General features: G+C 42.9%; 2 protein-coding genes across 2 annotated transcripts; both read right to left on the bottom strand.

Moving 5' to 3' along the window:
• Positions 1–4,892: 4,892 nt before the first annotated feature.
• LOC128491761 (olfactory receptor 11L1-like) lies at positions 4,893–5,855 on the bottom strand. The gene has a single exon (XM_053464075.1). The coding sequence runs from the start codon at positions 5,853–5,855 to the stop codon at positions 4,893–4,895; it is 963 nt and encodes a 320-aa protein (XP_053320050.1).
• An 11,359-nt stretch (positions 5,856–17,214) lies between these two features.
• LOC128491760 (olfactory receptor 11L1-like) lies at positions 17,215–18,192 on the bottom strand. Its single transcript, XM_053464074.1, has one exon. It carries the CDS (start codon positions 18,190–18,192, stop codon positions 17,215–17,217), a length of 978 nt encoding a protein of 325 aa, XP_053320049.1.
• Between the last annotated feature and the right edge of the window lie 1,798 nt (positions 18,193–19,990).

Genomic DNA, 19,990 nt, shown 5'->3' with positions numbered 1-19,990 from the left:
CAGTTGGGACAAAAAAAAACAAAAGACTTAAAAGTAAGCAGGCAATACAACAAGCAGAAAGAGGGAGGTGGTTCTGCCCCCATTACAGATCTCTGATGAGACCTCACTGAGAGTATTGGGGTCAGTCCTGGAGACCCCACCTCCAGAAGGATATCGACATTCTGGAGAGAGTTCAGAGAAGGGTGACTAAAACGGAGAATGGTTTGCAGGATAAAAATTCTCAAAAGAAAAGACTAAAGGATATCAAAATGTACGGCTTGGGGGAGAGAAGAGAGAGGGTTTGAGAGAGACAGACGGGGAAAAAAGTGAGAGAGAGAATAGAAACATTTAAATACATAAAGTGGTTCAACAAATCACAGCAGGGCCTTTTATTTCAAAGGTGAGGAAATGCTATAACAAGAGACCAGAATCTAACACTAGAGAGTCGGAGGCTTAAATAGAATGGAAGGAAGTTTTACTTTACTGAGAAAGTGGTAGAAAAGTGGAACAGTCTCCAAACTGAAGTGGTAGAGGGTAATACAGTGAGAGGATTAAACACGCATGGGGCAGACATATGGCTCCTGAATCTAAGATGAGACCAACGACTGATTAAGGGTCTGACAGCAAATTCTATCTTCCAATGCACCAACGGTATACACAAAGTTTCTAATATACGTAGACTGCGTATTTAAATCTTCAAACCTGTAATTATTCCAAGATTTGGCTAGTTTCTATTCCTATTTCAAATTTTTTTTAGCAAAGTAGGAATCAGATCTTTTCTGCGCATACAGTAGGCCGCTCTGTCACGGGAGACACAATTTCACAATATAAATCCAGATATCCAGATATCTCCATTGTGAAAAATATTAAGTCATAGATAGCGTTATATACCGTATTGGCTCGAATATAGGCCGCACTTTTTTCCCCCACTTTAAGTTTTTAAAGTGGGGGTGCGGCCTATATTCGGGCTCTAGCGCCCGACGCCCGGGACATGCAGTCCCGGGCGCCGGGCAGGCAGCGGGGTTAAGATACAGATCCCCCGCAGCGGTGCAGGGGACCTGCATCCTTCTCCCCGATACGCTCAGACAGCCTCCCCTGCCAGCACTTCCCACGGGGGGGGGGGTGCCGGCACGGGAGGTTATCTAAGCGTTTTACCTCTGCCCACCCCCGACTTACCGGAGCAGACTCCCGGGTGTCTTGCGGGGCCGGCGGGAGACATTTACGCAATACGCGCATGCAACTTCCGGTACCGGAAGTTGCATACGCGTATTGCGTAGATGTCCCTCGCCGGCCCCGCAAGACACCCGGGAGTCTGCTCCGGTAAGTCGAGGAGGGGGGGGCAGAGGAGGACAGCGACAGCGGCAGCGTATCGCGGGGAGGGAGGACAGCGGCAGTGGATCTCGGGGAGGGAGGACAGCGGCAGCGGATCTCGGGGAGGGAGGACAGCGGCAGCGTATCTCGGGGAGGGAGGACAGTGGCAGCGTATCTCGGGGAGGGAGGACAGTGGCAGCGTATCTCGGGGGGGGGGACAGAGTGGCAGCATGTTTTTTTTGGTGCTTTTTTAAAGAAAAAAAACTTTTTCTTTAAAAAAGCACCAAACTTTTAGGGTGCGGCCTATATACGGGGGCGGCCTATATCCGAGCCAATACGGTATGTCGATATGACATTTCCATTCCTCACAATACAATAACCTAGTATTCTACTTTTGATGGTATCCCATAGAACCAAATAATAAATAAAAAAACAAGGAAAATAAATGATGTTCATATTGTTGTTGAATATAATGAAAACTCGAAAGCGATAAAGTGCTCGGTAACGGACGAGGTCATGATGTAATAGGGGATGTTATTTGTGATGTCATATGGGATGCCATTACTATTGAGCCTGTTTCCTAAGAAGTTGAGATCTAAAGGTCATTCGAATTGTTTTAACAAGTCGGATTTAGTGAATTTGGAAATTGAACAGTAAGCATTTATACGGCATGGGTTTTCCGTTTCAGAGGCTCTCAATACCAATTACTATAACTACCAATTAAGTTTCTGTGGTGGAATAACCATGAAAATCCAGATAATAGGGCAATTTGGATCACTTTTTTTCTGGGATAGCAGAAGCATTATTAAACTGTAATCCACATCCACTTAGATAAGCCAGAAAGTTGGTTTTTCCCTCAGAAATGTCATGGTGCTGCCACAAGCACAAGGGATTCTGGGTAGGCGCATGCAAATAAGGTCAACAATAATCACCTTTTGCCTCCCTTCCTTCCCTCCATGCCCATAAAACCTGCATGAGGGCCGGATCCTCTTGGTTCTTCCCCGCAAAGGGTTGGGGCCACTGAGACAGTCGCAAGAGGAGGGGTCCGCTCAAAAGGTCTACCTAACTCCCCTCCTCAGCAGAAAAACCAGGCCTTGTAAGGGACCCGGGTGCACCTTGGCTTTTCAGTGTCAATACAAAAACCGTGTACTGTGTCAATCGCTTTGTTTATATCAATAAAAATTGCAAAAAGTGCTTACCGGGATGTGCAACAAACAAAAAATGAAGTGTGCTTAACCTCACACAATCACCATTGTGCCCAGAGCCCAGCCCTGGACCAAAGACTGGGGACAAATTGCAACCTCGGGGCTTCATGCTATCCCAGTCCTAAGGCCAGATGACCAAGCTTTCCCTCTCTCACAGGTACTCACTTGACCAAAAGGCTGAGAAGCGACAGGACTGGGGAAAGAGGTGTAGGACAGCTTTCTTTAAAATTATTATTGAAGCCCCGAAGTCAGTGGCTCTGCAGTGAAGAAAAACAAAAAAGTGACAAGTGCCAACGTGTCATAAAGCCGCGGTGGACCCCAGGTCCCCTCCTTCATTTTTCTCAGGGGTCGCACTCCCAAAGGATATGCGACCCCTTCCTTCCCTCCCCGGCCATAAGGCCTGCAGTACGGCTGGATCTTCTTGGTCCCTTCCCGCAAGGTTTGCGACCACTGAAATAATCAGTAGGGGAGGGTGCGGGGCCGCTCAAAAAACCTACCTTACTCCCCTCCTCACCAGAAAAAATGACCTTTTTAAGGGAAGCGGCTCCACCATGGCTTTTCAGTGTCTCAAAAATCATGTACTATGTCGATTTCCGCTGCCGGTTGTATCAATAAACGTAAATATGTCAAAAAAGAAGAAGAAAACACGTGATCTGCGCAAAAAACAGTGCAAATCGTGTGAACCAAAAGCTATATACAAAGTGCTCCCCAAGGAAGCCCCAGCCCTTCAGCCGGTGTGATAACAAATCTATCGAGTATGCACCACACACCTGGCCAAATGGCTGGGGCTAATGCATACAAAAATAAAAAAACGCATGGGAGGAACCAAGGTGCAACAGGTGCTTACTACCATGTGACACAGTAAAAACCCTGTGCACAGCACCCAGTCCTGGACACCTAAACACCCTTAAGGATTCATGCTTTTCCTCCTTCACAAGTACTCCAAAATGCTGTATCATCTAAACATTGCCCTCTGTTGGTTTTATATTAAGTTGCATAATAACTTAGGATTTCAAGCATATGGAACAATGCTACTCAATGTATCTAACCAACAGAGGGCAGCATTCTGTCCGAACATATATTAGCCATATGTGGCAGTGTGCTCATTTGCATTTATTCAAATAAAATATATTCCCATGATCCTTTCGTCTAACAGTTTAATACAAAAAACCCCCAAAAATAAATAGAAAAAAAGAGTTTGCAAGTTCGACAGAATTAATGTCTGCGAGTGCGGACATTTAACTGTTGCAGCGGGGAGACCAGCGGATCATGGGAATATATTTTATTTAAATAATTAATAAATGAAAATGAGCACACTGCCACATATGGCCAATATATCTTCGGACAGAATGCTGCCCTCTGTTGGTTTTACACTGAGTAGCATAATATTCTGCCTGAGAATATATTAGCTATATATATGGTAGTGAGCTCATTGGTCGCCAGCAGGAGGCCCCCTGCTGGCGACCAATAGAGTTGCTCATACGGACATTTAAACTCCTGTCGCCAGAGCTGCTGCGGTACGCGTTAACCCCGTATTAACCACTTAACCGAAAAAAAACAAAGAAAAAACGAACACGAAGAATGTCCACGAATATTCACCCGAAGAGAAGACAGAAACGGGCGAATATTCGTGGAATACGAAGATTTTTTGTTTGCCGAAGACGAAGAGCCCCCTGGTGCCCAAGTCTAGTAGAAATCAAAGCAGATATATGTAAATGAGGGCAGATTTATTGAGCGTTCATGAGGCAAGGATCAGATTTTACATCCTGTAGTGGAGGGTATTGGGAGCCAGTGGTGGAATTAGCATAACGGGGCAGCTGATGAAGAGAAATAAGATGAGAACATTACTTTGGTGGATATGTTTAGAATGAGTTGGACTGGTGAAAGGCAGGAAGGGGGACCATTTATTACGGAGTATCAGAAGGATGAATTAGTATTTTAATAGTGTCCAGAGATATTTTGTAAGGGGCAGTGGCAGGATTTGAGGTGCCGCTGGATGTGAAAGATGAAAGAGAGTCGACTGGAATGTAACATCGTGGCAGTGAACTTGGACCGTTGGGTAGACTGATGGACTCTCTACAGAGGGGAATAACTCGAATCTTGAGATGTTGATCTTCAGGTGGTGGGTTGTCATCTAGGATGCAACTTCAGACAGACAGTTATGGATGTAAATTTGAAAAGAGGAAGATAGAAAGTAAATTACTTTTGCGTCAGGGTTTATTTTTTTTATATTTGATGGTCCATTTCTTTGGGCTGAAATTTAGGTTCAATGGTTTTGCTGATCATTGCTAGATGGAACTGTGAACACATTAGAAAGGAGAATTCTGCCCAAACGACAATACAGTACATAATTTAATATAATGTGACATATTTCCCATCCCATAGAAGACATTTTACTTATTTACTATTTTTTAACCTGCGGACACAGTTTTTAATGGCTTCTTTGATGTCGTTGTTTCTCAAGCTGTAGATGATCGGGTTCATCATTGGAGTCAACACTGTATACATTAAGGATAAGACTTTGCTGACATTCAATGATTTTCCTTTGGCTGGAAGCATATAAATCCCTATCAGGGTCCCATAGAATATGGAGACTACAGTCAGGTGAGAGCTGCAGGTGAAGAAGGTTTTCCATCTTCCACTCTTGGAAGAAATTCTAAGTACAGCAAGGACAATATATGCATAGGAAACTACAATAACGAGCAACGGAAAAACGGCCACCGGTATACTCAATACGAGAACTTCTATCTCAATAAACGTAGCATCTGAACACGAAAGATCAAGTATTGGAGCTAAATCACAAAAGAAATGGTCAATGGTATTTGGCCCACAAAACTGAAGTTGAGTTATTGAGACTGTGTCACTCAGCACCACAAAAAGACCTGATAACCAAGATATGGAAACCAACCTATTGCGAAGCACAGGGCTCATCAGATAATTATAGCGTAGAGGGTAACAGATGGCCAGATACCGGTCGTAAGCCATTACAGACAAAAGTAAGCACTCTGAAGTTTCTAAACTAGCAAAAAAGTAAAACTGAACAAAGCACCTCGAAAAGGACATAGTCCCTCCGTCATGCCATATAAGCCACAGGGCTTCAGGAATAATATTTATAGTCAGAAATATGTCACATAGGGACAGGTGTGTAAGGAAGAAGTACATCGGAGAATGTAAAGCCTTGTTGGATACAACCAACCATATGATAAGAGCATTTCCGGATAACGTTACAAGATGGAAGATCAGAAGTAAGAGAAAGACGGGTATCTTGAAGCTTTGAAGACCTTGAAATCCCAGGAGAATGAACTCGGTGACCGTGGTCTGGTTCTTCCCAAAGATTACCTGCAGAGATGCTTTCCTCATTTCATGGAAGACTGCAATATATAATTATCGATCATCTAGTGAATTATTATTATTAATTATTATTATTATTATTATTGGTATTCACAAGGACATATATGGAGGACCTAAACCTCTTACCATGGATTATCATCACAGTATAAAAATATTTGTACGAGGTTCGCATGTATTGAAATGATTAAAGGGCTATTCTAGCTCCTCTGCTGAATTTAATAATAATTATTATTAATAACAATATTTTTGACGAGGACTAACTCATCCTAAGGAGACACCAATTATATTTTGCTAATCATATACAGCTCTTTTGTATAAATAATAAAATTCACACATCTTACGCTACTTAAAGTATTACTTTTTCAAACCAAGGAAAAGCTTTGCTACAAATTGAATTATAATTAGAGATATTTGAGCTATTTAGAAGTAAGTACAGTACATAATAAATGTTTTCTGCGGCCATCCACCACAGGGTAGAGAATAGATATTATCACTGACAATAACGAGTCATTTGTGCAAACAAGGGACATCCAACAAATCAAACAGCTTCTCTAAAGTCAATTCATGAATTCAATATAATTTTTATTTCCCTTTTATTGGTTTGTCTTAATCTACATTTATCGTAAGAAGTGCTGCATAAATTGTTGAAAGAATATAAAAAAAGATAATAAAATAAGGAAATAAAATAAAGAAATAATAAAGAAAATAAATGATAATAATAATAATGATAATAATAATCTGATAATCAAGGTATAAGAAAAAAATATGAATCACAATATTTACCAGACATTACGATGATGACTTTTATATTTAACAACATTGTTTTGAACTGAAAAATATGGTAAAAAATGTAAATCTTACTTACAAGGCTGCTCCGAAGAGATAGTTCGGTTTGTCCAGCTCAATGCGGCTCTAGCAGATATGTCTTATATTATTTCATGGAAGTGGACTGGATGGAACTTTCATCAGAACCACAGAAACCTGAAACAGCCAAAAACACCCAACAGAATCTTTATTCACTTCAAAGAAGTAAAGGATGTGATGTTTGATCCTTATTTATAAGATGTTCCAACGAGCATTTTCCCACATCTACTGACTTTCAAAATCTGTTGAGAATAACGTGAGATTCCCTAAAGTGTACTGACTAACGCAAAGAGAGACATGATACAGTAATAATAATAATAATGATGATGATAGATAGTAATAATAATAATAATAAATAATAATAAATAATAATAAAAATCACAACATATACAGTACATATGGTGGAGGGGACCTGGTGGCGGTCATCTGCTTCTTTCTGGAGAAAGTGTTTTAGCTGTACGTATTTGATAAGCTTGTTAAGATAAGGCAGAGACTACAGTAACAAGGAGAGATTATCATTAGACTTGGGCACCAGGGGGCTCTTTGTCTTCGGCAAAAAAAAAATCTTCGTATTCCACGAATATTCGCCCGTTTCTGTCTTCTCTTCGGGTGAATATTCGTGGACATTCTTCGTGTTCGTTTTCTCTTCGTTTTTTCTGGTTAAGGGGTTAATACGGGGTTAACGCATACTGCAGCAGCTCTGGCGCCAGGAGTTTAAATGTCCGTATGAGCAACTCTATTGATAGCCAGAAGGTGGCCTCCTGCTGGCGACCAATGAGCTCACTACCATATATAGCTAATATAGTCTCAAAACGCTAGCATCCCCTCTACAGTTAAGCTTAAATTTTCTCTGATTTTAAGAACCCTGCTAAGAAGTTTTCATTTTTAGCTCCTTTACAAGAATTTGACTTGGGAGCTAAAACACTCTAAGAATCCCATACAGATCATTTCAATTTCCTTTCTTTACGAATTTCAGCAATTTCTTTATACTTAATACTCTTTATGTGGAAACATGGTTTAAAAAAACAAAAACAACTCAACCTGTGCTCCCTTTGCAAGAAATGCAGGTGTAGCTTTAAATTCATTACATAATAGATGTTTCTGTTTGGTTTCGAACCGAGGACCTTTCGCGTGTGAGGCGAACGTGATAACTAGACTTGGGAACCAGAGGGCTCTTCGTCTTCGTGCTCGTCTTCGTCAAAAAAAAATCTTCGTATTCCGCGAATATTCGCCCGTTCCTGTCTTCTCTTCGGGTGAATATTCGTGGACATTCTTCGTGTTCGTTTTCTCTTCGTTTGAGGGGTTAATACGGGGTTAACGGGGTTAATACGGGGTTAACGCGTACCAGTTATTGTGCGTATCAGCAACTCTATTGGTCGCCAGCAGGGGGCTCACTACCATATATAGCTAATATATTATTGGGCAGAATATTATGCTACTCAGTGTAAAACCAACAGAGGGCAGCATTCTGTCCGAAGATATATTAGCCATATGTGGCAGTGTGTTCATTTTCATTTATTAATTATTTAAATAAAATATATTCCTATGATCCGCTGGTCTCCCCGCTGCAACAGTTAACCAACATATTAGCCATATATGTTCGGACAGAATGCTGCCCTCTGTTGGTTTTACATTGAGTAGCATTGTTCCATATGCTTGAAATCCAGTTATTATGCTACTCAATGTAAAACCAACAGAGGGCAGCATTCTGCCCGAAGATATATTAGCCATATCTGGCAGTGTGCTCATTTTCATCTATTAATTATTTAAATAAAATATATTCCCATGATCCGCTGGTCTCCCCGCTGCAACAGTTAAATGTCTGCGCTTGCAGACATTAATTCTGTCGAACTTGCAAACTCTTTTTTTCTATTTATTTTGGGGTTTTTTTTGTATTAAACCATTACACGAAAGGATCATGGGAATATATTTTATTTGAATAAATGCAAATGAGCACACTGCCACATATGGCTAATATATGTTCAGACAGAATGCTGCCCTCTGTTGGTTATATATTGAGTAGCATTGTTCCATATGCTTGAAATCCAGTTTTTTTATGCTACTTAATGTAAAACCAACAGAGGGCAGCATTCTGTCCGAACATATATTAGCCATATGTGGTAGTGTGCTCATTTGCATTTATTCAAATAAAATATATTCCCATGATCCTTTCGTCTAACAGTTTAATACAAAAAAACCCCAAAAGAAATAGAAAAAAGAGTTTGCAAGTTCGACAGAATTAACCCCTTAACGACAATCCACGTACATGTACGGGGTTGCCGTGCAACGCGATAACGACAATGCCCGTACATGTACGTGGTAACGTTATTTGCCGTTTACCGCAGCGTTTTCGCCGCGATCGGCGGCATCGCGGTTTTCCTGGAAGCCTCACAAGTGAGGCTATCCAGGCAAACCAAAAAAAAAAGGTTTTGCAACCTTCCGATCTCCGCAATTCACGGAGATCGGCGGTTGAAACAACAGACCGGCGATGCAAATCACAGGTCTGTTAAACACGCCCCTCGAGCCCGATTCAAATCGGGTAAGGGGCATTCCAGGCTGCTTCTACATTGAGGCATGCCTGCAATGCCCCAGAGGGGGCTTCACAACCTCCCGATCGCTGTGATTCACCGTGAATCACGGCGATCGGTGGGTTAAACGACAGACCAGTGACTGAAATCACTGGTCTGTCAACCCCCCCCCCCAAACCCGATGCAAATCGGGTGAGGGGCATTCCAGGCTGCCTCTTCATTGAGGCAAGCCTGCAATGCTCAGGGGGGGGGCTTCACAACCTCCCGATCGCCGTGATTCACAGTGAATCACGGCGATCGGTGGGTTAAACGACAGACCAGTGACTGAAATCACTGGTCTGTCAAACCCACCCCCCCCCCGAACCCGATGCAAATCGGGTGAGGGGCATTCCAGGCTGCCTCTTCATTGAGGCAAGCCTGCAATGCTCCGGGGGGGGGGGGATTCACAACTTCCCGATCCCCGTGATTCACAGTGAATCACGGCGATCGGTGGGTTAAACCACAGACCAGTGACTGAAATCACTGGTCTGTCAAACCCCCCCCCCCCCCCCCCCCGAACCTGATGCAAATCGGGTGAGGGGCATTCCAGGCTGCCTCTTCATTGAGGCAAGCCTGCAATGCTCAGGGGGGGGATTCACAACTTCCCGATCCCCGTGATTCACAGTGAATCACGGCGATCGGTGGGTTAAACCACAGACCAGTGACCTGGTCTGTCAATCACTCACCCCCCATTCCAGCCTGCCTCTTCATTGAGGCAATGACGTTTTTTAACTATACACTGAGGTTGTGTAGCCTCAGAGGGGGCTACACAGCCTCAGTGTATTGTAAAAAAAAAATGTAAAAAAAAATTAAATTTAAAATTTTTTTTTTTAAAAAAAAAAAGAAATAAATAAATATATATATATATATATATATATATATATAGTTACATGTAAAAAAAGTCACGAAAAAAGTGCAAATAGGTATATATGTATGTTTTTTTTATACACAATTAGCGCTACATACAATTAGCGCTGTATCTTCCCAAAAAAATCCAACACGCAAAGAGTTAAAATATTGGCATTATAAATGCCCATAGTGTGCCTAGTTTTAAAAAATTATGATATGATGGGGTAAATTGAATTGGCCGGCTTCAAAGATGTCCCCAGTATGGGACGTGGGCACAGAGTGACCAGATGTATAAATGGCAAAAATATACACACCTCACAAAGGTGGCCTTTTACCTCCCAAATAACCCAACAAACCCCTGCATGTGGGGTATCACTGCGCTCAGGAGATGTTACTGAACACATATTGGGGGGGTGTTTGACACGGACATATACCAGGAGCGGTACATTTATACCTGAAGTACAACGTGTGTGAAAAAAATACAAAAAAAAATTACTACCGTAAAGTTTGACAAAGGCTAGTGGTAGAATTAGTTCATGGAAAGGGTTAAAATACCAGCATTTCAAATACCTTGGGGTGTCTAGTTTTTAAATATATATGGTTTGATGGGGTCAATTGCATTGGCCGGCTTCAAAGATACCCGAAATGGCACATGGGGCAGAATGACTAACTTTGGGGAAAAAATTGTTTTGAAATAGCAAAACGCTACCTGTACTTATTGCCCCAAAACGTGCAGAAAAAAGCAAAAAAACATAAAAACATTGGGTATTTCTAAACTCAGGACAAATAGTCGAATCTATTTAGCAGGTTTTATCATTAGTTTTTGCAGATGAGTAAAAGTTTTTTGGTTTAAAAAGTGAGAGAAAGTAATTTTTTAACAAAAAATCACCATATTTTATCATTTTTTGTATAGTAAATTAGATGGTATGATAAAAATAATGGTATCTAAAGAAAGCCCTGTTTGTCCTGAAAAAAACAATATATAATATGTGTGGGAGCACGAAATGAGAAAGAAGAAAATCACAGCTAAACAATAACACTGAAAAACGTTAAAAGAGCCATTGTCCCGCAATATACTACGAGTAAAAACCCCTATTGTCCTTAAGGGGTTAATGTCTGCGAGTGCGGCGGGGAGACCAGCGGATCATGGGAATATATTTTATTTAAATAATTAATAGATGAAAATGAACACACTGCCACATATGGCTAATATATCATCGGACAGAATGCTGCCCTCTGTTGGTTTTACAGTGAGTAGCATAATAATTTATTAAGCTACTCAATGTATCTAACCAACAGAGGGCAGCATTCTGTCCGAAGTTATTGTAAATTATTTATGCTAAGTTAAATGTCCGTACCGGCGACTTTGTTGGTCGCTGGCACTGACATTTAACTGACACAGCGGGGAGACCACTGGTGTCCCTGCTGTGTCAGTTAAATGTCCGTACCAGTGACTTTGTTGGCCGCTGGCACGGACTTTTAACTGTTGCAGCAGGGTCCCAGGTTGCTTTATTTTTTTTTTTTCTGCCTAGCAACTAGTGATAAGGGGCCGTGCGAGTGAGCCTATTGGTCGCTTGCACAGCCCTTTACCCTACAGATTTCTGCTCCCGTTATCCAACGCAGCATCGCAGGGATTAACGGGAGCGGAAATCAGGAGTTAAAAAGCCCGTGCGAGTGAGCCCTATTGGTCACCTGCAGGGTCTTCCTCTGGCATCAACCAATTGGTTGATGCCAGAGGAAGACCCTGCAGGTGACCAATAGGCTCACTCACACTGCCCTGTAACCCCTGACGACGAACCTGCGGATTTCCACTTCAGTCAACTCCCGCGATGCTGTGAAGATAAGGTAAGTTAGATGGGGAAGGGACCGGGGAGAATAGTAGATGAAGGCGAAGATTCTTGGTGTGTGAGTCTTCGTCTTCGCCTACGCTTTACCGGCACTGTCTTCTCTTCTTCATGTCTTCGGAACGAACACGAAAACGCACTCTTCGTGTTCGTTTTCATGTTCGCCCGAAGACGAATGCACAAGTCTAGTCAGTACCAAGAATCTGTTCCCCACTGTAGCCCAGTGGTGGGAGTTTACTAAAGTAAAGCTGCACTCTTTCTTTCAGGCAAAAGGAAGACCCCAGGCGTGTGAGAGGAAGAGGAAATTCAGACGGCTGCAACGCAAGCTGCAGTCCCTGTTGGACCTCCAACAGTGCGGATGGGACGTGGACGAGGAGCTGGAGGAGACCAAAGAGGGACTGAAAAGGCACTTTGAGGAGGAATCCAAGCAAATCGTCTTCCGTTCCAAGGTGGAGAACCTGGAGAAGGGTGAGAAATGTAACTCTTTCTTGAGAGACATGAGAGACAGCGAAGGTGTGGTACGACAGGGGAAGGAGGAGGTCCAGAAAGTGGTCGTCGGCTACTACCGAGATCACTACTCCCCCAAAGACACAGACGCGGAGGCTGCTGAACAGTTCCTGTCAGGTATCACTAACACCATTGATCCCGCAGGTCGTGCAGCCATGGACGCCCCCTTGACGCTGGAGGAGCTGCAATCTGCCGCCAAATCCTTCAGGAAGGGCAGGACACCGGGCAGTGAAGGTCTCCCAGCCGAGTTGTACACAAAGCTGTGGGACCTCATCGGCCCGGACCTCCTCGACTTGTACGAGGAGATGGTGGTGGAGGGCAGGATGCCCCCCACGCTGAGAGAGGGAATGATCACGATCCTGTATAATCGGAAGGAGGAGAGATGAGACCTGAAAAATTGGCGTCCCATCTCTCTCCTGAACGTGGACTACAAGATCCTCGCCAAGGTACTAGCCACGAGGTTGAAGAAAGTCATTGGGCAAATCGTCCACCCCGACCAGACCTGCGGCATCCCAGGACGCCGGATGGCGGACAGCCTGGCCCTCATCAGGGACACGATCTACTACATCAAGGACCGCAATGCCCGTGCCGCTCTGGTCACCCTAGACCAAGAGAAGGCATTTGATCGACTGTCTCATGGTTTTATGGGTCAGGTACTGCGGAGGTTTGGGCTGGGGGAGATGTTCTGTTCTTATGCTAACCTGATGTACCTTGATATCCGCAGCTCGGTGCTGGTGAACGGCTGGAAGACTGACCCCTTCCCTGTCCTCTGCCCTCTCTCACCTCTTCTTTTTTTCTGTTGTATAGAGCTCTTCGCCGAGTGCATCAGACGGAATCCAGAGATCAGAGGGATCACCGCGCCGGGCAAGAAGGAGATAAAGTGCTCGCTCTACATGGACGACGTGACCATCTTCTGCGCGGATCGCCGGTCGGTGAGAGCGCACGTCCAGACGTGCAAGGACTTCAGCCGAGCTCCAGGCGCAAAGGTCAACTGCGGGAAGTCGGAGACCATGCTGTTCGGGCAGTGGGACCTGACTTCTGAGCCGATCCCGTTTCCCGTCAAAACCGACTTCCTAAAGATCCTGGGAGTCTGGTTCGGCAGAGATGGCGCGGCCCTGAAAAGCTGGGAGGAGAGACTCAACAAAGTAAAGCAGAAATTTGGGCTGTGGAGCCTCAGAGACCTTACCATCGAAGGGAAAGAGATGGTAAGGTCTCGCAACGAGAGTCTTCCCGTGCTGCAGTACGTGGCTCAGGCCTGGCCACCATTCACCGAGCCATCAACCGAGCAGTTTTCCACTTCATCTGGGGCTCCAAAATGGACAGAGTAAAGCGCGCAGTGATGTACAAGGAACCCGGCAAGGGAGGCAAAGGAGTGCCTGACATCCCTACCATGCTGAGGACCTTCTTTGTGTGCAACTGCGTGTGCAGGACTCTCAGAGACGTAGTGAAAGGCTCTGCTGGGAACTCCATGTCTCGCTTCTTCCTGCTGCCCCTGTGGAGGCAGCTCAAGTGGGAAAAATGGGACAGCTCCGTCTCTTACAATTGGACTATGCCCTGGTTCTACTCGGACGTGGGCAAATTTGTAAGGGAGCACCAACTGGAGGGAGTTAAACCAGACTTGTGGTTACCCCGTGTGATCCACAAGCTCATCAGAGCCAAAGACACTATCGAGAACATCCCAGGGCTCCCCGACGCCACAGCCAAGACTGTCTGGGCTAACGTGTCGTCGAGCAGGCTAACCAACAGGCACAAAGACATTGCATGGATGGCCATTCAGGGAGGCCTCCCCCTAAGGACATTTATGCATGCCAGGGGGCTGTGCAGATATAGACACTGCCCACAGTGCATTGTGGAGGAGGAGACTTCCCTCCACTTGTTCTGGCAGTGCCCGTTTGCACAGGCCTTGTTCAGAGCCCTGGAGCTGGATCTCAAGGACTCTATCGAGAGAAAGTACCTGTCCTACCATTCGGTACTTTACGGACTTTTCCCAGGAACACACACGGAGAGCGCCATTGAAGATGCTTGGCGCCTCATGTGCTGCGTAAAAGACGCTCTATGGTTTGCCAGGAACCACCTGGTGCTGAGGATGGAGCAGGTCACAGTCCGTGACTGCCGCAGGCTTATCCACAGCCTGCTGAGAGACTACTCTCTCAAGGACAGTCTAGAGGCTGAAGACTAGCCCCGTTCTCCTCGGCCCCCTTTCCCCCCATTTCCCCAGGTTATGTTCCACTAAGTGCTAACCATATGTGCCACGTCTGGGAATGTAATTGTACACTGCTTCTACTGAGCTTTCCGTAAACTGAAGTCGTACTGTAACGTGTATTGCCCTGCGCTGCGTCGCAGTACTGCTCATCGACCATCTGTACCAATGTTACTGATGTAGGTACTTCTGCTAAAACAGGTTGATGTCTGTTTTATCATAATCAGTTTTGTATAATAAACTTAAATACAAAAAAAAGTATAAGTGTCTTCCAAAAACCCGGTATAGGTATGTGCCAGTAAAAAACAGTGATCCTAATTTCCTATTCTCTGGATTTACATGGTTTTTCCTCCATAGAAACCTATCCGCTGCCTTTTATGAGGCTGATTGTAATTGATTGAAATTGCAAGCCACAGACATATTTGAAAGCCATAAAAAAGCTGCGGGTAAATGTATGCCTCTTTTATAAACCCTTCCAGGGTATTTGCACCAGCTTGGAATCACATGTGTATGATAGATAGATAGATAAAAACAATTACGTGTTTGTGTGGTTGTTGGTGGTGATCATAGCTGCCTTTCAAGCAGTTAACTTGGGTTTGGTTCCCGGCGAATGCCAATCCTCTACAAACATTTCTAAAAGTCACATGGGTTTCTTTTACACAAAAGCTTTCCTATGGCTTTCAAATATGTCTGTAGCTTGCAATATCAGAGTCTCTCAAGTCCAATAAGTCTCATAAAAGGCTGAAGAAAAGACTGAAGCCCCTTCAACGCTACCGGGATGTTCCTGTGATGCATAGCAGACATGCCTTCTCAGCAGGGTCGTTGTGATGAGTTAGTGGTACGGAGCCCAAAAGTTCCCAGGTATGATTAACGTAACGGGAACCAGGGGTCTACTAGGATGTTCCTAGCCATTGCCACATTCCTACAAGATGGGTAGCCATTCCTGTTCTTGGAATGAAGGTGCTCCATCGGGGGAAAAAAGGTATCTCAAAGAACCATATGACCAGTCACGACACAACACACCAATCAGGATGCAAAGGAACAATTTATTATGATTGGGCATGGTGGATATCACTAGTTTATCAGGGTAAAGTAAATTGATTTAGAAAGGAAACAGGAAAGGATTCACATAATTAACACACAACACAATGACATGGGATTATGCAGATTTATCTCATCATACATGAGAAAATCATCATGGAAAAATGGTTTCCTTTTAGGGTGCAGGTTGTGGGTATAGATTGTAAGCTCCTCTGAACCAATGAGATACAACACGATAAAATCCTGAGGAACAGATACAACACGGATAAAATCCTAGATATGTGGTAGGAAGTGGTAACGGCTGAAGAGAGCTATAAGTCAAGGGCAGAGTACAGATGGTGGTTCAGAAAGTTGTAGAAATTAGACTTGTGCATTCGTCTTCGGGCGAACATGAAAACAAACACAAAGAGTCTGTTTTTTTTGTTTGTTCCGAAGAAACGTAGAAGAGAATACAGTGCCGGTAAAACGTAGGCGAAGACGAAGACTCACACACGAAGAATCTTCGCCTTCGTCTACTAATCTCCCCGGTCCCTTCCCCATCTAGCCTACCTTATCTTCACGGCATCGCGGGAGTTCACTGAAGCGGAAATCCGCAGGTTCGTCGTCAGGGGTTACAGGGCAGTGCGAGTGAGCCTATTGGTCACCTGCAGGGTCTTCCTCTGGCATCAACCAATTGGTTGATGCCAGGGGAAGACCCTGCAGGTGACCAATAGGCTCACTCGCACGGCCTTTTTAACTCATGATTTCCGCTCCCCTTAACCCCTGTGATGCTGCGTTGGATAATGGGAGCAGAAATCTGTAGGTTAAAGGGCCGTGCAAGCGACCAATAGGCTCACTCGCACGGCCCCTTACCACCAGTTGCTATGCAGGAGAAAAAAAACTGGATCCCTGCTGCAACAGCTAAAAGTCAAATCAAAGCAGATATATGTAAATGGGGGCAGATTTATTAAGCGTTCATGAGGCAAGGGTCAGACTTTACATCCTGTAGTGGAGGGTATTGGGAGCCAGTGGTGGAATTAGCATAACGGGGCAGCTGATGAAGAGAAATAAGATGAGAACATTACTTTGGTGGATATGTTTAGAATGAATTGGACTTGCGAAAGGCAGGAATGGAGGCCATTTATTACGGAGTATCAGAAGGATAAATTAGTATTTTAATAGTGTCTTGTGTGAGAAAAGGGCCAATTCCAGAGATATTTTGCAGGGGACAGTGGCAGGATTTGAGGTGCCGCTAGATGTGAAAGATGAAAGAGAGTCGATTGGAACGTAACATCGTGGGAGTGAACTTGGACTGTTGGGTAGACTGATGGACTCTCTACAGAGGGGAATAACTCAAATCTTGAGATGTTGAGCTTCAGGTGGTGGGATGTCATCTAGGATGCAACTTCAGACAGTTATTGAAGTAAATTTGAAAAGAGGAAGATAGAAAGTAAATTACTTTTTTTAGGTGGCTTTTTTTTACTTTTGCGTATATTTTTTTATATTTGATGGTCCGTTTATTTGGGCTGAAATTTAGGTTCAATAGCTTTTAACCTGCGGACACAGTTTTTAATGGCTTCTTTGATGTCGTTGTTTCTCAGACTGTAGATGATCGGGTTCATCATTGGAGTCAACACTGTATACATTAAGGATAAGACTTTGCTGACATTCAATGATTTTCCTTTGGCTGGAAGCATATAAATCCCAATCAGGGTCCCATAAAATATGGAGACTACAGTCAGGTGAGAGCTGCAGGTGGAGAAGGTTTTCCATCTTCCACTCTTGGAAGAAATCCTAAGTACAGCCAGGACAATATATGCATAGGAAACTACAATAACGAACAACGGAAAAACAGCCAGTATACTCAATACGAGAACTTCTATCTCAATAAACGTAGTATCGGAACACGAAAGATCAAGTATTGGAGCTAAATCACAAAAGAAATGGTCAATGGTATTTGGCCCACAAAAGTGAAGTTGAGTTATTGAGACTGTGTCAGTCAGCACCACAAAAAGACTTGATAACCAAGATATGGAAACCAACCTACTGCGAAGCACAGGGCTCATCAGATAATTATAGCGTAGAGGGTAACAGATGGCCAGATACCGGTCGTAAGCCATTACAGACAAAATTAAGCATTCTGAAGTTTCTAAACTAGCAAAAAAGTAAAACTGAACAAAGCACCTCGAAAAGGACATAGTCCCTCCGCCATGCCATATAATCCACAGGGCTTCAGGAATAATATTTATAGTCAGAAATATGTCACATAGGGAGAGGTGTGTAAGGAAGAAGTACATCGGAGAATGTAAAGCCTTGTTGGATACAACCAACCATATAATAAGAAGGTTTCCAGATAACGTTACAAGATGGAAGATCAGAAGTAAGAGAAAGACGGGTATCTTGAAGCTTTGAAGACCTTGAAATCCCAGGAGAATGAACTCGGTGACTGTGGTCTGGTTCTTCCCAAAGATTACCTGCAGAGATGCTTTCCTCATTTCATGGAAGACTGGAATATATAATTATCGATCAACTAGTGAATTATTATTATTAATTATTATTATTATTATTATTATTATTATTATTATTATTATTATTATTAGTATTCACAAGGACATATATGGAGGACCTAAACCTCTTACCATGGATTATCATCACAGTATAAAAATATTTGTACGAGGTTACCATATATTGAAATGATTAAAGGGCTATTCTAGCTCCTCTGCTGAATTTAATAATAATTATTATTAATAACAATATTTTTGACGAGGACTAACTCATCCTAAGGAGACACCAATTATATTTTGCTAATCATATACAACTCTTTTGTATAAATAATAAAATTCACACATCTTACGCTACTTAAAGTATTACTTTTTCAAACCAAGGAAAAGCTTTGCTACAAATTGAATTATAATTAGAGATATTTGAGCTATTTAGAAGTAAGTACAGTACATAATAAATGTTTTCCGTGGCCATCCACCACAGGGTAGAGAATAGATATTATCACTGACAATACCGAGTCACCCACCTGTATTTGTGCAAACAAGGGACATCCAACAAATCAAACAGCTTCTCTAAAGTCAATTCATGAATTCAATATAATTTTTATTTCCCTTTTATTGGTTTGTCTTAATCTACACTTATCGTAAGAAGTGCTGCAGAAATTGTTGAAAGGATAAAAAAAAAGATAATAAAATAAGGAAATAAAATAAAGAAATAATAAAGAAAATAAATGATAATAATAATAATAATAATGATAATAATAATAATAATAATAATAATAATACTCTGATAATCAAGGTATAAGAAAAAAATATTAATCACAACATTTACCAGGCATTACGATGATGAGTTTTATATTTAACAATATTGTTTTGAACTGAAAAATATGGTAAAAAATGTAAATCTTACTTACAAGGCTGCTCCGAAGAGATAGTGCGGTTTGTCCAGCTCAATGCGGCTCTAGCGGATATGTCTTATATTATTTCATGGAAGTGGACTGGATGGAACTTTCATCAGAACCACAGAAACCCGAAACAGCCAAAAACACCCAACAGAATCTCATTCACTTCAAAGAAGTGAAGGATGTGATGTTTTGATCCCTTTTATAAGATGATCCAACGAGCATTTTCCCACATCTACTGACTTTCAAAATCTGTTGAGAATAACGTGAGATTCCCTTAAGTGTACCAACTAACCCAAGGAGAGACAGGACATAATAATAATAATAATGATGATGATAGATAGTAATAATAATAATAGATAATAAAAATCACAACATATACAGTACATATGGTGGAGGGGACCTGGTGGCGGTCATCTGCTTCTTTCTGGAGAAAGTGTTTTAGCTGTACGTATTTGATAAGCTTGTTAAGATAAGGCAGATACTAAAGTTGTGAAATGATCACACCACCCTCAGGCTTCAGCTTAATGGCTGATGGGCACCAGTTGATGCACTGAACGTTTGAGGTCCCGTATTGTAATCCACAAGAGAAAAACCATTGTAATCCACAGGAAGGCTTTTAAAGTGATCCACCAGATGTGCGCGGGGCTGAGTAACTGTTAATGCCAAAAGTAGATAGAATCAGTATAAGAAGGCGAGATTATCATTAGACTTGGGCACCAGGGGGCTCTTCGTCTTCGGCAAACAAAAAATCTTCGTATTCCGTGAATATTCCCCCGTTCCTGTCTTCTCTTCGGGTGAATATTCGTGGACATTCTTCGTGCTCGTTTTCTCTTCGTTTAAGGGGTTAATACGGGGTTAATACGGGGTTAATACGGGGTTAACGCGTA

This window comes from Spea bombifrons, chromosome 4, assembly GCF_027358695.1.
Source record: "Spea bombifrons isolate aSpeBom1 chromosome 4, aSpeBom1.2.pri, whole genome shotgun sequence".
NCBI classification, from domain to species: domain Eukaryota; kingdom Metazoa; phylum Chordata; class Amphibia; order Anura; family Pelobatidae; genus Spea; species Spea bombifrons.
This window is presented reverse-complemented; position numbering and strand designations above follow the sequence as displayed.

Excerpts from the sequence above, each read along its gene's own strand:
- LOC128491760 (XM_053464074.1), bottom strand. The coding sequence starts at position 18,192 with ATGAGGAAAGCATCTCTGCAGGTAATCTTTGGGAAGAACCAGACCACA.
- LOC128491761 (XM_053464075.1), bottom strand. The coding sequence starts at position 5,855 with ATGAGGAAAGCATCTCTGCAGGTAATCTTTGGGAAGAACCAGACCACG.